The 16,274-nt window shown below is 47.0% G+C and overlaps 2 protein-coding genes across 5 annotated transcripts in view; both read right to left on the bottom strand.

Annotated features, from left to right (window-relative positions):
- The window catches only part of LOC126517700 (uncharacterized), a 272,083-nt gene that overhangs the window by 199,902 nt on the left and 55,907 nt on the right, over positions 1–16,274 (bottom strand). The gene's annotated exons all lie outside the window — the stretch shown is intronic.
- LOC129380200 (uncharacterized) lies at positions 9,275–12,513 on the bottom strand. The gene is made up of 3 exons (XM_055064523.1): positions 12,319–12,513; positions 9,730–9,896; positions 9,275–9,583 (listed from the first exon to the last, which is right to left on the bottom strand). The coding sequence occupies exons 1-3, from the start codon at positions 12,420–12,422 to the stop codon at positions 9,513–9,515; spliced, it is 342 nt and encodes a 113-aa protein (XP_054920498.1). The 5' UTR covers positions 12,423–12,513; the 3' UTR covers positions 9,275–9,512.

The following is a 16,274-nucleotide window of genomic DNA, read 5'->3' as shown; positions in this document are numbered from 1 at the left end:
TTACATATACGAAGCACAGTTGTAATTCATCATTAATACCATGCACCAGCCAAGCCGACTGGCAAAGCTGGTGCGACTGGCAAAGCGAAGAACGGGTGCGTTCTTCAAAGAAACCAACCACAGAGCTGCCTTAAAATGTTGCTCGAGATAACCAGTGTAAGAATTTTATTCGCAGGCATTCTTCACAGGATGCCAAATAGGCATCTTCATCATTAAAATCAATTAGCCGAAGCAATGTTTTATTTGAACATTTGTTAGATTCACCAGCTAAGCCGACGTCTGTAGCTGGTGTTCCGCTATCACCATCACGTTTTTCGAGGCAGAGTCTCGAGCTTCGGCCATTGAACAAATGTGTACCATTTTTAACAACTTTCTTTACAATGGAGGGCGCTAAAGCTATTGATAACGTTACAGGTAGGGCTCAAGAATATTAGGGCGGCACTTTACTCAACTTCACTGTTAAGAACTACATTATCAATATCGGTACTACTATTTTTTCGAAAAAGATATCTCGCTACCTTGTTCAATCCAGGAGGCATATAAACCTATTTTAACCATGGCTACAGGATTGCGAAGAACGGGTGCGTTCTTCGAAAGAAAAACCACAGAGCTGGCGTACAGTGTTCCTCGAGATAATCACTGTAAGAATTTTACTCGCAGGCATTCTTCAGCCGTAGTCAGAAGGAATAAGATTAGCCCACTGTGGTTTGTGAAGCAGCCAGCGCACAGCTAAAACAGTTGAGGCCCAGATCCCAAGTTTTTCTGCGAAGGCACACGACGGATCTTGGCGCCAGGGTGCCATCCAGAGAAGTCACTCCTCCCGGGCGAACTTCCGGCCGCACCGATGCCGAATCCACCGCCAGGTGCGACGGTGCTTCACGGCGGTGCTCGACCAATCTCGTGGCGGGTGCTGCCCTGTTAAGGAGACCCTTCGACGGCTTCTCAGTCCTGTGCCCCTACGCGGCATGAACGCACGTGCTTCTTGCGGCCATCTTTGGTATAAAATTTTTTGCCGCACACGCCGCACTCAATGGACGGTTCGCCGTGCGTACCTAAAGGACTCGTGAGCTGCCAATTCTTCATAAACAGTTTACCACACTTGGAACAGTTGTGGTTTTTCCCAAGCGAGTGGTTATAGGCGTGGTTTTCGAAGGCCTCCATGTCGGTGAAAGCGAACCGGCACACATGGCACTGTAGGATTCTGTTGGCAGCCTGGTTCTCTCGCTGCTGACACGGTGCTTCTCTGGTTTCTTCGGCAACTCTGCGATAGAACCGATAGGGAGCGCACTTCATTAGTAAAACTTTGCTGTAAAGAGCCCGGATCGGGAAGTTAGTTGCAGGAAAAACCTACTCCTCTCGAGTGCTACCGCTATTGCAACGGACAATTGTATTTGACAGTGCCGACGCTTTCCCATCATGGATTTGGCACCAAGGAACAATTGGCTTGTTCTTCAAGAAGCAGGAATCGTGAATGTTTCAAAACCGGGTTCTAGCTTAAAGCCATCGAGCCTTGTTGAAGGATGCTAAAAAGCAACGAGGCGAAAGAAACCCAATGGTAAGGCTGTAAGCCGTTCATTGTCTACGCTGCACGATACCGAAAATTGCAAAGCCCCGTAATTTACCTTATTGTCGTCTGTTTCTTTGGCGGTGATAACCTGTACACACACTAAAAGTTAGGGACGTGAACACGCATAGATCGTCGAAAACTGGTGTCATGGTCAAGCGCGTCGGCTATTTATGCAGGTGCTGGACTCATGGAAGGGTGCACCGAAATCCAAAGTGCTCGCGAGGTTTCCACAATTCGTGGAAGGCTCGCGCCCTTCCACACACACACACACACACATTATATACATACATATATATATATATGTATATATATATATATATATATATATATATATATATATACCGGGTGAGACAGTCTACGGTGAGTCACCGATAAGGGCGCATCGAAGGATGAGCTACACCCTTAGGTGGTTAGTGGGGCGGAAAGAGTCTCCCGGCAAAGGCATAAACTAGCGATAAAGAGTGTGTGCCTTTGAGTACAGTGCTCCATCGTCTTTTCGTACCTGCGATTTGGGAGTATACGTTGAGCGAGTTCTACAACTTTCCTTTGCCATCAACAAGTCAGCCTCGCAACCTCCCAGCAAAAGAGCGGCCACTGAAGCCAACACAGGAAATTAATACTCTGTTTTTTCGAAGTCTGGCGAAAACTGCAGGGCATATAGCGTGCTCAAGATCAGTACAAATTTTGAGAAACAGACGTACCGGAAACGCAGATGTCGGAAAACAGGTTATGTGTTCCTTTGGGTTCGCTAATACGGTAAAACAATAAATAGTCTGTTTAATCTGATCCCTTATGCTGTTAGTGACTGAAATTTCTAGCTACTGGGGCCTGATTACTTCTCATCCTTAAATCACAAGAAAAATCCTTCTCCTGGATCATGCCGCACGATATACTGTCGCGTTTTTGCTAGGTAACTGAAACTTGGCTCCCAATGAGCGAGAAACTACGCGCGCATGAATCGGTCAGCTGTTTCGGTCTTCTCGCGTCTGCGTGTATTAAAATTCTGTGGTGTTTTGGTGCTTAAGCGGCGACATAATTATGGGCCACGCCGTCGAGGATTAATTTTGACAACCTGCAGTTCTTTATCGTATACAAAGAGCACGGGAGTTTTTCCATTACGCCTCGGGCGAAATGTGGCCGCCCACACCGATATTCGAACCCGAGTCCTCGCGCTTAGCGGCGTAACACCAAAACCTGCAGTACAAGACATCTACATTTCCGACATTTCCACACCCCTGTAGTTACAAGGTTCAAGAAAAAGTTGTTTTGAAGCAAAGCCTCCAGAACACCAGCGTGGTACACGTCTAGACCTTTAAAGAGGTACTGACAAGATCTTTTCGACAATTCATTTTCTTGTTTTCAAGGTCCTAGATCTTGAAACCTTTGAAAACAGTCTTGTCAGAGGTCTATAAAATAGCCTTGTCACCATTTTTATTAGGATTTAGAGGTCTAGCATTCTCATTCAGCGCAACAAATACAAACTCAAAAATGTCATGTCAGAACCCCTTTAGCAAATATTATCGACAGGCATCATACATTCGTCATCAAATCATAAATGTAGCCTCTGTTTCTTTCATGAATTTAGCTGATGCTGCCCTTATAAGCATTCTGCAGCAATCGAACAAGCCACAGCCTATGATTTTATCTTTGACTTCGGTGCTCATTAAAACTGCACAGGCATTCGGCTTGCAAAGAATAAAGAGACAAACTTAGCTTGTATTTATATACAGGCGGAAATCATTCGCCCGCTGCGTAGTCATTGACAGACCAATTTATGCTAGAAATAATCCGGATCACTTTTGCCGCACGCTCAGAGGAAGACCGGTAAAAAGTGCAACGATCACAAACTGACGTTCTGGAGATTTCTAAGCCTGCCATGTCCCTCGTGTCTTTTTTAAATCACCAAAAGAAATCACTTATGTCAGATAGCACACCTTTATTCATTAAGCTCGGATACTCCTAGAGGTAAACATTACTTGCACGAGAAATCAATATGTATATATGACTTATACAGAAAAACTTCTATTTAAGTTCATAAATATTTGACGGCACATATTGCAATGCGCGAATTCTATCGGGTGAGTTGTCAAGGCGTATCAACTTCGAGCGAAGTTTCAGACTGTCGCCAGATCTGAGACAATGATTTCCGTCCCAGTTATGTTTGTGCTTCATTGACTAACAATCTTCCTTAGAAAAGTGAACGGAGCAGCAGTGCTTTTTTACCGCAGATTTGACGCTGCATACCTCGAATGCAGTGCAAGGTGTGATGTGTCATCACATATTATAACGACGATCTTGCCGCTTTATGTAATTAAATAACCTGGAACTGAGAGCCATTTCTTAAATACAGATAAATTTCTAGCTAACGTCGCGTCGAGAACAGCGGAAGAAAATTGACGCTTATGAGCACGAACATTTTGTCAGCTCTCGCGCATGCGCATGTATGAGGTGGAAAAGAACGACTGGGCAAAAATGCAAAAATGTATAGAGCCGCAGCGAATTTTTCTAAGCCTATATGAAGCAAAGCTTTCACGGCAGGCTATAATTAAGACATCGTCTCCAAAGCTTCTAGCACCACAACAATTATGCACCTCCTTGACAAAATCAGTAGACACAAACACCCCAACCACACGACAGGTAGGTTTCATTGTAACCGAAATTGGCCAACTTTACAGCATGCCTTTCCCGTGATCAGACAAATGTAATATCGCTCGCCGTGGACGCCTAGTGACTTTGGTGCTGCGCTGCTAAGCAAGAGGGGCGTGATCAAATAACGGCTGCGGAGGCCGCATTTCGGTGGGGGCCTGATTAAAACCCGTGTTCCATAGGGTTCACGTTAACAGCCCCTTGTGCTCAAAAGTGATCCAGAGTCTCCCACTACGACGTGCCTGATAATCACTTCGTCGTTTTGGCACGTAAACCCCCAGAGTTTAACTGAAGTGTAGGCTTAGTATTGCCCTACCTGCTGGATTGGCCCACCATACTTGTCAATAAATTGACCGGAAGCGCATGATACCATAACGCGTAGAAAGCTTCGTATCATTAAAAGAATACGACATTCTTGAGCCTGCGCTTTATCCGTATAGGATATTAGGTAGGGCGCGTTCGTCGACTGAGTAATTTCGTAGGCGCTAAACCCGGTATAAAGGCCCGTGTGCTGGGGCTACGTGCAAGCCAATTCCACATTGCAAATGTCTCTTTTGTCAGCCGTATTCCCCAAGACAGCAGCAGCATCCACGGCGAGCAAAGCACTAAGAGCTCGCCTAGAAAGGTTTACCGTAAAAGAAGCTAAATGTTTGGCAATCTGCATGTAACATATTCTCTAGGTTTGACATTATTCGAAGTAAATGTTCAATGGAAGCTCACCTTCCAAAGTCCAGATCTGGGGCTGCACTGCTTGCACCCTGGTCTACGTTGCAGCTGCCGCCCGACATCGTAAAGTAGCGTCGAACTGTTTCTTTTCCGGCCATAGTCGCCCGTGCCGTGCGGACCGTAGAGTGGGTGACTTCCTAGGGCACGGTAGTGCAGGCGCGGTCAATTTTGAAGCAATCTACGAGGGCGTTCCAAGGCAAATTCCAGCACCCTCTGCCCAAACTTCCGCCTGGTGTTGAGACGTGTACTGCGCATGCGCATCCTTTCTTGCTTTTGCGCCTAACAAGACAAGTGTCTTCCCTTATCAGAAGGTGATAAAACGCAGCTTGGCACGTGTTCGCAGATCCCACCAAATTTTCATCGTGACCTTTGTAGCCATGTTTCATAGTGCTCGAGCGTTGCACGCAGTGGTGGCTGAGGAAAGGCTAAGAGGCCTCGTGTACAAGCTGCACCTTTTTATCACATATTAAATATTAAAATCCAAAGCGCATGTTCGAATTAAAGTGAAATGACGCATTTTCAATGTGGTTAATGAATACTCTATGACTAACCGCGATTCCTACACTTTCGCTTTCCTTCGGGCTCTCCAACGTGTTATTTATGCAGTATTTGTGCTTGTCCGCCACAGAGGTTATCACTTTATTCTCTAGCAATTTCTATGTTTATGCACTACACAGCTCCCAAGCTCTGCCGAAATACAAACTCCGAATCAAGCCGATGCCGAGTGCATGACGTCGCATTGATCTCATGATGACGAAGATAATCTATAATAGTTGTCGAGAGGAGAATGGTTATGACATTGGTATGCACCGAATAGTACGACGCGTATCATTCAGCGTTTAAGTAATCTGCACCTCTTGTGTCCCGATAGCAGATAGCCGTTCTGCAGGACTGGCCACGAATAGGCCAACCGTTATACCGTTTTACGCCCAGTGGATAAACCTACGAACATAATGCATATCATAGCATCTCTTCACTCTAATGAACTTCTTTATTAACAGACCGGTGCCCTATATATATCCTTGTGAGTCGACATATACAGGGTGTCCCACATAAGTTGAGCCAGGAATATAAAAATGAAAGGCTCGTCGTAAGCGAATTGAACCGAACGCATACTATTAGCAATAGCATTTAGTAACTCAGATAATTTTCCCCATAACTCATTAATTAGGTTGTATCACCCAACCTTTTATCCCTATTCGCTGAAGACACCAATTATCATAAGGATATATGTAGAGCATCTTCAGAAACCACCGATGGAGTTGGTTCCTGTGCGATGCATCTCACGTAGTCCTTTTAATCGGGTTGCAAGGAAAGCCCGTGAAATATGAAAAAGCCATGGGACGCAGAGTTGAGAGAATTGAGCCTAGAATTTATGGATAGGAAAGGCCGAGAGGTCGACCTGAGCTATTGCGCTCTAGTAGGCTACTTTGCACTGGGGAAGAGGGAAGGGAGTGAAAGTACTGCCATGGATGATGATAACAGAAGCGGTGAGTGCTTATGTACAAGAAAACATGTACATGTATGCCTTGCTAGAGCCGCTCGTTTAGTTTGGTGTCCTGCAGAAACAACACTTTAGTTGCACGCATTCAAGTTGCAGTGTCAGGCCATGGGCCGAGGATAGTGGTTGCCTGCCAGGACTGGCTAGGAAACTTTCTAACGTCCTTCGCTCCAGCATATATTCTGGGCAATCACAAAGTATGTGTTCCAGTGTTTCAGGCATCTGGCATTGGTCACAATCAGGGCTGTTCGTTTGGCCGATGAGGTGCGCGTAGCGACGGGTGAAAGCAACTCCGAGCCGAATCCTGTGTAGCAATGACGTTTTGCTTCTTGGAAGCTTCGGGGGCAAACAGTATTTACCGTCTTGGTCGCTCATATGTAGGCGTCTGTGAATGTTGTCATCATGGGCTCTGTATGCCTTTGTAAGGTCCTGCATGAGGGCCTTGATCATGTAGTTGGTGTTAGGTCGCGAGTAGGCAATCTGTACTTCTTCAGAGGAAGAGAAGGTCAATCTTGCCTCACTGTCTGCGAGTTCATTGCCAATCACACCACAATGAGTAAGCACCCATTGAAAGGCGATCGCGTGGCCGCTTCACTCGGCACTGTGATGAAGTTCGGCGATTTCCAGCACGATCAGGGTCACTATTTTGTAGCGATGCCTTATGCCTTATTCTATGCTATTCTTATCATCCACCACACACGGCCGCCTGATCCCGTTGATAATGTGGGCAGACCGTCGCTCTGACCACTGGCCAAGCGCGAAAAGCCTGAAAAAGCATAGAATCGGAAAAGGCATCGCTACAAAATACCGGCCCAGCTAGTATGGTTCTTTGTTTAAAAGGCATTTTAGCGCCGGTAGTTCTAATTTAGCAACGCACAATATTGTCAATTTATGAGGTGTCTGCGTTCTCATAAAACGGACAGCCTCCCGCATTCCCGCAAGCTCCGCAGCTGTAGATGTCGATTTGTGGTCTCATTGAAATCGCCGAGTAATTCCAAGTTGTGGAATGACAAATGCGGCCGTTGTGGCAGACCGCGGGACCGAACCATCGGTATACACTTGTACAGTCCCACTATATCATTTAAATACATGGGACAGGGTGAGCTGTTTGAAGCCAATGGAGGAAACGGGGGATTTCTTCATAATTCCGGGTATCTGAAGCCTCACTAATGGTCTTGGCAATGTCCTTGGTGGTGTCTCGGGGATGTTGCTGGCCTGGAACCTTGTAGGTATAATGCTTGCGTGACATACAATTGCTTTAAAAAAAACAGTCAAGGTTGGTGCTTGGAAATGTTCACGGGACGGAGCACTTGCGCAGTGATATCGTGCTGCTCTAAAGCGTGCTTTCGGTGAACAATTCGGGGGTAAGGTAGAAGGCCCGCCGCAAGACAGTAAAATGCCCCCAACAATGGCGCTGCTGAACGCCGTGAAGCCGATAAACACCGACACCGAAGAAATTGTGAGCGCCGAGATTGAAGTTTTCGTGGATGGGCAGCCAGTGACAGCGTTAGCCGACACTAGTACCGGCTTCTGTATAATGAGTGAGGAACTCGTCCTCCGCGTCAAAAAAGTAAAGACTCCATGGACTCATATAAGGACGGCAGGCGGCCAATTACATATGCCTACTGGAAGATCTATTGCTAGAATTAACATCGGGCATCCTTCTTTCACGGCCCCTTTCATCGTTCTTCCTGTGTCCTGTAAGGATTTGATTATCGAAATTGATTTCCTAAAAGTATATGACACCGTAAAGTATATGACACCGTAACCGGGATTCGATACCGCGACCTGACGCTTAGCAGCTGAAAACCGTAGCCAATAAGCAAGCACGGCGGCTGAAGAGAGAAACGGAGACACAAAATTGACTGTAAATAATGAAAAAGAACACCAGGGACATTTACAGGAACGGGAAGAACCAAATTTGGAAGAAAAGCCTGTTGGATAAGACGAAGGGTACTGGCTTGCGATATTTAAGGCTTGAGCTTGTTGCCTAGGAACAAAATCATAGCGGAGCGAATAGTCGCAACAAGATGAGGCATGTGAATACCGCAACATAATTTGAGAGACCACTCGGCACCACCTAATGGCATGCGAAAGGATTGACCCAGTTAGACCTGGCGGTAACACAAACCTTCCAAAGGCGCTTCAATTTAAAATGGCTGGAAGCATCAACCGCTCAGCAATCGCGGTAGCCAAGAGACGTGAAGAGTATTGGATAAGCAGGAAAGGAATTGATACGGCCTGATTCGTTGCAAGTCTACGTAGCGATACAAGTGAGATAGAGAAGCTTTGAGAAAAAAAAAAGGATTATCAAGATTTATACAGAAACCCTGGAATGAAAGCATGTACAGTACACCTGATCAAATCAACCCGACTAGGTGACTGTCTCCACACCGTTATGAAGGGGATGCCAATGAAGCATCATCATTAAAGTCCATTATATTAGCCACAGCAATGCTTTATTTGATCGTTCGATATATGCGCGAGCTAAGCCTAGCGTAGCTGTTTTTCCGCATCACGTTTCGCCGGGCAGAGTCTTGAGTTTCCGTCATTCAATAAATGTGTACCATTTTTAACAGTTTTGTTTGGACAATGCAGGATGCTAAAACGAATGATAACTTTACCAGCAAGGCTCGAGCATATTAGGATGACATTACTCAACCTCACTATTCAGAACTCTACTATAAATATACTTACTGCTATTTTTTTCCCAAGAAAGATATCTCACTCTTTTGGTCAATCCAGGAGGCATGTAAGTTTATTTTAACCATGGCAAGAGGACTGCGAAGAACGGACGCGTTCTTCGAAGAAAATCAAACAGGTGGCGCACAGTATTCCTCGAGAAAAGCACTGTAAGAACTTTATTGGCAGGCATCTGTCAGCCGTAGTCAAAAGGAATAAGATTAGCCCGATTTTGTTTGTCAAAAAGTTAGCTCAAAGCTAGAACAGTTGAGGCCCAGACCGCAAGTTCTTCTGCGAAAGCACACGAGGGATCTTGGCGCCAGGATGACATCCAGAGAAGTCACTCCTCCCGGGTGAATATCCGGCTCCACCGTCAGGGGCGATGGTGCTTCACGACGTGCTCGACCAATTTCGTGGCGCGTGCTGCCCTGTTAAGGAGACCCTTCGACGGCTTCTCGGTCCTGTGAACCGACGTGCCATGTATGCATGTGGTACTTGAGGCCATCTTTTCTATAAAATTTTTTCTTGCACAAGCCGCACTCAAAGGATGGTTCCCCGTGCGAAAGTAAATTCCTCGTGAGGTGCCAAGACCTCATAAACAATTTACCACACTCGGGACAGTTCTTGTTCTTCCCAAGCAAGTGATCAGCAGCGTGCTTTTGGAAGGCTTCCATGTTGGTGAACACGAACCGGCAAACGCGGCACTCTTTGATTCTGTTGGCAGCCTGGTTGTCTGGCTGGTGCCACGCTGCTTCCCTGGTTTCTTCGGGCACCCTGCGAGAGAATAAATCGGGAGGGCAGTTCATTAGTGAAACTTTGCCGTAAAGAGCCGATGTTTGGGATCGCGGAGTTGTTTGCAGAAAAACCTACTGCTCTCGAGTGCTACCGCTTTTCCAACGGACACTTTTATTTGACAGTGCCGATGCTTTCCGATGATGGGTTAGGCGCGAAGGAACAATCGCCTTGTTCACCGAATTTAAGGATAGAGAAACTTTCAAAAGCGCGTCCTCGCTTGGAGCCATCGAGCCGTTTTGAACGATGCTAAAAAGCAACCAGGCGAATAAAACCCAGTCGCATGGCTGTACATTGCGTGTGCTACACGACAGCAGAAATTGCAAAGCCCCGTAATCTACCTTATCGTTGTTTTGCCTTGACGGTGATGAAAGAGACCTGAGTGCACATCGACCAGCCACAAAACTGAGTCTTTATGGTGTGAATCTGTGCCCACAATAACTGGTTAGGGACGTGAACATGCATAGATCGTCGAAATACGGTGTCGTGGTCAACGCGTGGGCTATCTTTGCATATGCATGAGGCACGGAAGGATCCACCGAAATCTTTTGTGCTCGCGTGCCTTCCAGAATTCGTGACACGCATATATAATATATATGTATATATATATATATATATATATATATATATATTTCCCAAGTGCACGCCCTCATACCCTGGACACTAATTTAAAGCTCCGTATTCCGGCGGACCTTCCACGACGTAACTGCTCCCTTCAAATCCGTCTATGGCTTGGAGTAGCATATTGAAATGCGTACTCCTTATGGCGATGGCCAACAGCCCACTCTGACTTCGGTGGGAGCAACGGCCCAATCGAACACCTTCTTCGGGGCTGGCCTCGTTTCGACACCTCCCCCCCCCCCCCCCCGAGATCAGCCCTCTAAGCCACCCTACACCAACTGGAGAAGCGCCCACTAATGGAAGACATCCTTGGAATTTGGCCTACTGCAAGATCATTGCGATCAGCCATAAAGTGCTGCTGAGTTGCTTAAAATAAGCGGGACTTTGCGACAAATTGTGACTGTACACGGTGTGGCGTAGGATTGGACGGTGATACTGCGTAACACTAGGAACGCCTTCTCAAACTTCGTTACTGTGCCCAAAGAAACAATTCTGTGTCGTATGTATGTGTGTGTGTGTGTGTTTTTTTAATTCTTTTTCTCGCTCTCACCTATCGCACCCTTTTGCCGGTCCCCCGACACAGGGTAGCCAACCGAATATAATCTATGGTTAACCTCCCCGCCTTTCCTTGGCCTTTCTCTGTCTCTGCAGAAGCAATTAAAATGTATGTATGACAATTTAACAAAAAGTTCTAATTGTAATTAATTAATACTTGACGGCACATATTGCAATGCAGGAATTGTATCCGGTACGTTATCAAGGCGTACCCACTTCGAACAATTCAGGATGTCACCAGATCCGATATGTTGACTTGCGAGATTGTCGATGAAATACATTTTCGTCCCAGTTACGCTTGTGCTTCATTGACTAACAACAATTTTCTTTAAAAATTAAGCGCAACAGTGCGTTTTTACCGCAAGTCTGACGCTGCATACCCCGAATGCCGTTCTATCAGTGATATGTGATCACATATTGAAAATGCAATCTTGCCGCTTTACGTTATCAAATACCCTGGAAGTGGCAGCCATTTTTCCAATACAGGTACATTTCTATCTATTGTCGCACCCAGAAGAGCGCAAGCAAAATTACGCTTATCAACGCGAACATTTTGTCGGTTCGCGTGGATGCGTATGTATGATGTGCAAAATAACGACTGGGCCTTTTTCTATTTGTGCAAACGTGCATAGAGTACGATCGACCTTTTTCAAGCCTATCTGAAGGTGAGCTTTCACGGCGGTCGTTTAAGACATCTGCAAAGCTTGTAGCACCGCAACAATTATGCACCTCCTTGACAAAATTTGCATGACACGGACACCCGAACCACACGACACGTTCATTCGGCTCGACACGTGTAGGTTGAGTATATGCGTAAGTGCCGGACTAGCCAACCATGCATATAACCCTACTTATAATTTAACCGGGTAAGCGCACGAAACCCAAAAGCGTATAGAGCTTCGTTCCATCAAAAGAATAGGACAATCTAGCGCCTGCGCTTGATCCGTAGAGGATATTAGGTAGGGCGTGTTCGTTGACTTAGTAATTGCTTAGGCGCTAGCTCCGGTATAACTGCCGATGTGCTGGGGCTACCTGCAAGCCAATTCCACATTGAAAGTGTCTCTTTCGTGAGCCGTATTCACCAATAGAGCAGCAGCCACGTTAAGCAAAACCCATGAGAGCTCGGCAATAATGTTTACCGCAAAAAAAGCTAAATGTTTGGCAACATGCATGTAACAACATCTCTAGATTTGACATCATTCGAAGCAAATGTTCAATGGAAGCTCACCTGCCACGGTTTAGATCAGTGGCTGCACTGCTTGTACCCTGGTCCACGCTGCAACTGCCACTCGACGTCGTAAAGCGGGGTCCAGCTGTTTCTTTCCCGGCCATTGTCGGCTCTCTTGTACGGTCTGTGCAACCGGTTATTTCCCAGGACAGGACAGCGCAGGGGCGGTCATACTTCACGCAATCTACGAGGGCGTGCCATGGCGCTTTACTAAACCCTCTTCCCAAATCAGCACCACGTGTCGAGACATGGCACTGCGCATGCGCGAACATTCTAGCTTGCGTGCCTGACAATACGTAGCTCTGGTTTTATCAAAAGGCGATAAAGCGCAGTTTGGCACGTGTTCGCAGATCCTACCGAATTTTCATCACGACCTGTATACCCATTTTGCACAGTGCTCGAGTGTAGCATGCAGTGGTGGCTGATGAAAGGGTAAGATACCTCCTGTACAAGCTATACCTTTTGTCACATAATAAATATGCAAATCTAACACACACGATTGAATAAAAGTGAAACGAAGCATTTTGAAAGTGGTTAATAAATACTCTTTAACAAACCGCGATGCGTAAACGTTTGCTTTCTTTCGTCCTCTGCAACGTTTTATTGATGCAGTATTTATGCTTATCCGCCGCAGAGGTTACCGCATTATTCTCTAGCAATTTCTGTGTTTATGCACCACACCGCTTCCATGCTATGCCGAAATCCAAACTGCGAATAATGCATATATGCCCAGTGCGAGACGTCGCAGTGATGTCGCGATGATGAAGGTGATGCATAATGCATGTCGAGAGGAAAAGGGTTATGACACGTGTACGCACCGAAAAGGACGGCGAGTACCATTCAGCGTTAAAGTAATTTATAGAAGCAGCGCCAGAAGGATGAGCTTTGTTTTTTAAAGCCACTCAAAAGGCGTTCCCAAATTTGAAGGGCTTACGTGCCAGAACCACGATGTGATTATCAGCCACCGGCATACTTCCAGCACAATTTTCACCACTAAGGATATTTAGCGTGTAGCTCAGTCTACGTACTGCACAAGCCTGTCTGCATTCCGCCTTCTTCTCAAAGCGGTAGCCTTCGTCGAGACAGCACCAGCGTAATCGGGCTCCGCAACGCTGCAGTTGATGAACTGGTGCAGTGCCAGAAGACGGCGTGGTAATAACGGGCGGGTATGACGTAAAGTTTTGACGCTGCACGTGAGGCAGCTGCTGCTGCACAGCAGAACGAATGCGTTGAACGCCTGCGATTGATTAATGTAAACCTGATGCAAGGGACAAGGGAGTTCTTACAGTGAAGCTGTATACCTCTATCCTCCAAGGAAATTTTGCTGCAGTAAGCAAAAAACTCCCCATACTTGGGCCGATCCTGGAAATAGAGCAATACTGGTCCAACCGCGGCGGAGGTGAAGCAGGTGTTAAGCCCACCCTATACGTGGGCCTATCCCAAATATTGTGCAATATCAGCCCGACCCGCGGCGGAGGCAAGCAGGCGTTAAGCACTCCCAATACATGACCCGATCCCGAATATAGTGCCATGCCGGGCCGACCAGCGGCGGATGTGATGTAGGCGTTGAGCACACACACCATACGTTGGCTGGTCCCGAAGACAGTGCAATATCGGCCCGACCCCTGCCGGACATGAATCAGGTGCTAAGCCTTCACCGTACGTTGGCCGATCCCAAATATAGTGCAATGTTGGTCCGACCCGCGGCTGAGGGGAAGCAGGCGTTAAGCACTCCCCATACGAGGTCCGATCCCGAAGACAGTGCAACGCTTGGCCGACACGCGGCGGAGAGAGAGAGAGAGAGAGAGAGAGAGCAAAGGGGAAAGGCAGGGCGATTATATAGAGGGTAAGATCCGGTTTGCTACCCTACGCTGGGCAGAGAGGGGAGGGGGAGGTAAAGTGATAACAAAGTAGACATAAAGAACAAAGGGAGCATAGACTTACAATCAAAGTCGGTCACTGTCGCCGCATAGTGTCACCGCACAGAACAGTGGCACTTGCAGCTCTACAAACAACTGTTCGGCTACAGCCGCTTGCGCAATTTTGTTGCCTTTAAATACTGCAGCAGTGCCCTCGTCGCCCTCCACTGCGATGGCTTGTGATGGTGGCAATTTCAAAATAAGTTCCTCATTTAGAGGTCTTCGGTCAAAGCGTGCCATTGCGATTGCGAGTGACGCTCTCTGTAAATTGTAGTGAGGGCAATCACACACAAGTCTGCTCGTTACCACAGTCATCACACGAGGCGTCGTCGGCCCAGCCGATTCGGAAAGCGAAAGGCTTGGTGAAGGCCACCCCTAGCCATATTCGACAAAGCAGGATAGCTTCGCGACGGATGAGTCCAGCTGGAATGCAAAGGCATAGAGAGGAGCCTAGGTTGTGCAACCGGCTGTTTTGAAAAATTCCTGCGTTCCACAAGAAGAACGCGATATGACGGCTGAGCATTCGAAGTTTTCTAGCGGTATCTGTCCTTGATAATAGTATCGGCTCCTCTTCGTCGCCCTGAAGAGCATACCGAGCAGCGTTATCGGCGTGTTCGTTCCCTACGACGCCGCAGTGACTTGGAAGCCGCTGAAATGTTGCGTGGTGTCCTTCCTTAGTCAAGGTATGCATTAGTTCTCTAATCTCGAATACCAGCTGTTAGTATGGTCCACGCCGCAGGGCTGATAGCAACGACTGCAGTGCTGCATTCAAGTCACTGAATATTGAACATCATCGAGGTTGTTCGTTGCTGACGGGACGAAATGCAGAGCGAAGAGCTGCAAGATCTGCACCCATCGGTGTCGTTGGGTGACACGTCTTGAAACTGATGGTGGTGACTTTCGCTGGGAAAACTAAGGCTCCAGAGGAAAACTGTAGAGCTGCCGATCCGTCAGTGTAAATACGTGCGTGGTCGGCGTACGTCTTGTGCAAAAGAAGCAGAGCTAGTTGTTTAAGAGCAGGTGAGGACAGCTCAGATTTTTTCCTGATTCCTTGTACGGTGAGGTGCACTGCAGGTTGAGCCTAACACCATGGAGGAATCGATAGCTTAGTTGCGGGGGTGAAGCTTGATGGAAGCCAGGTGTAATATACCGAAATCTTAGTACAAAATGATGCATGTGGCCTTTCTGACGGTAGTGTTGCCAGATGGCGGGAACGGGTGCAGGCAAAATGCCTAATGTGCACTCTCAAGACTTCCACCGCAATGTGTGTTTGTATGGGTTGGCGCCGGGCGATCGCAATAGTCGCTGCTGTCGATGTGCATTTAGACAAACCAAGACGAACCCTGATAGCCCGAGCTTGAATAGCCTGTACAGCACGAAGATTTGTCTGGCAGTTGTTGGTCAGTACGGGCAAACTGTATCTCAAGAAGCCCAGAAAAAGGGCCCTATACAATTCCAACATTGCATGCACTGACATTCCCCAACTCTTTCCACCCAGAAACTTGAAAACCTGGGAGATTCCTGTCAGACGCTGTTTAAAGTAGGTCACGTGCGGGCTACATGCGAGATCTCTATCAATGATTATGCCAAGAACTCTGTGCGTCTTCTCATAAGAAATTATGTGGCCATTTATTGAGATGGCGTAGGGTGTCATTGGTTTCCGAGCGAATGCCATCAGTGCACAGTTGCCTAACGAGATTTCAAGACCTAGGTTGCGGAGGTATATAGCTGTCATAGTATCAGCTTTTTGAAGTCTCGCACCTATCTGAGGATATGTGACACCTGAAGTCCATAAACATATCATTTGCGTGCATTGATATCTTGATCGCTGCTGGCAGATGATCAGCGAGACCAATGAGTGTGAGGTTGAATACGGTAGGGCTTAGTACACCGCCTTGAGGAACACCTCGGTAGGTGTCGTGTCGTGCGGTTTTACCATCGCCCGTAGACGCAAATGAACTCATAAAAAGGTAATGGGAAATCCATTGGAAACTCAACCAGCTAGGCCAACCATCTCAAAAGCACCGAGGATAGCCT

The sequence above is a fragment of the Dermacentor andersoni genome, chromosome 11 (assembly GCF_023375885.2).
Source record: "Dermacentor andersoni chromosome 11, qqDerAnde1_hic_scaffold, whole genome shotgun sequence".
In the NCBI taxonomy this organism is placed as follows: domain Eukaryota; kingdom Metazoa; phylum Arthropoda; class Arachnida; order Ixodida; family Ixodidae; genus Dermacentor; species Dermacentor andersoni.
This window is presented reverse-complemented; position numbering and strand designations above follow the sequence as displayed.

Excerpts from the sequence above, each read along its gene's own strand:
- LOC129380200 (XM_055064523.1), bottom strand. The coding sequence starts at position 12,422 with ATGGCCGGGAAAGAAACAGCTGGACCCCGCTTTACGACGTCGAGTGGC. Across the intron at positions 9,897-12,318 it reads ACTGATCTAAACCGTGGCAG|GGTGCCCGAAGAAACCAGGG; the intron begins GTGAGCTTCCAT and ends ATTCTCTCGCAG. Across the intron at positions 9,584-9,729 it reads CAAGAACTGTCCCGAGTGTG|GACCGAGAAGCCGTCGAAGG; the intron begins GTAAATTGTTTA and ends GTCGGTTCACAG.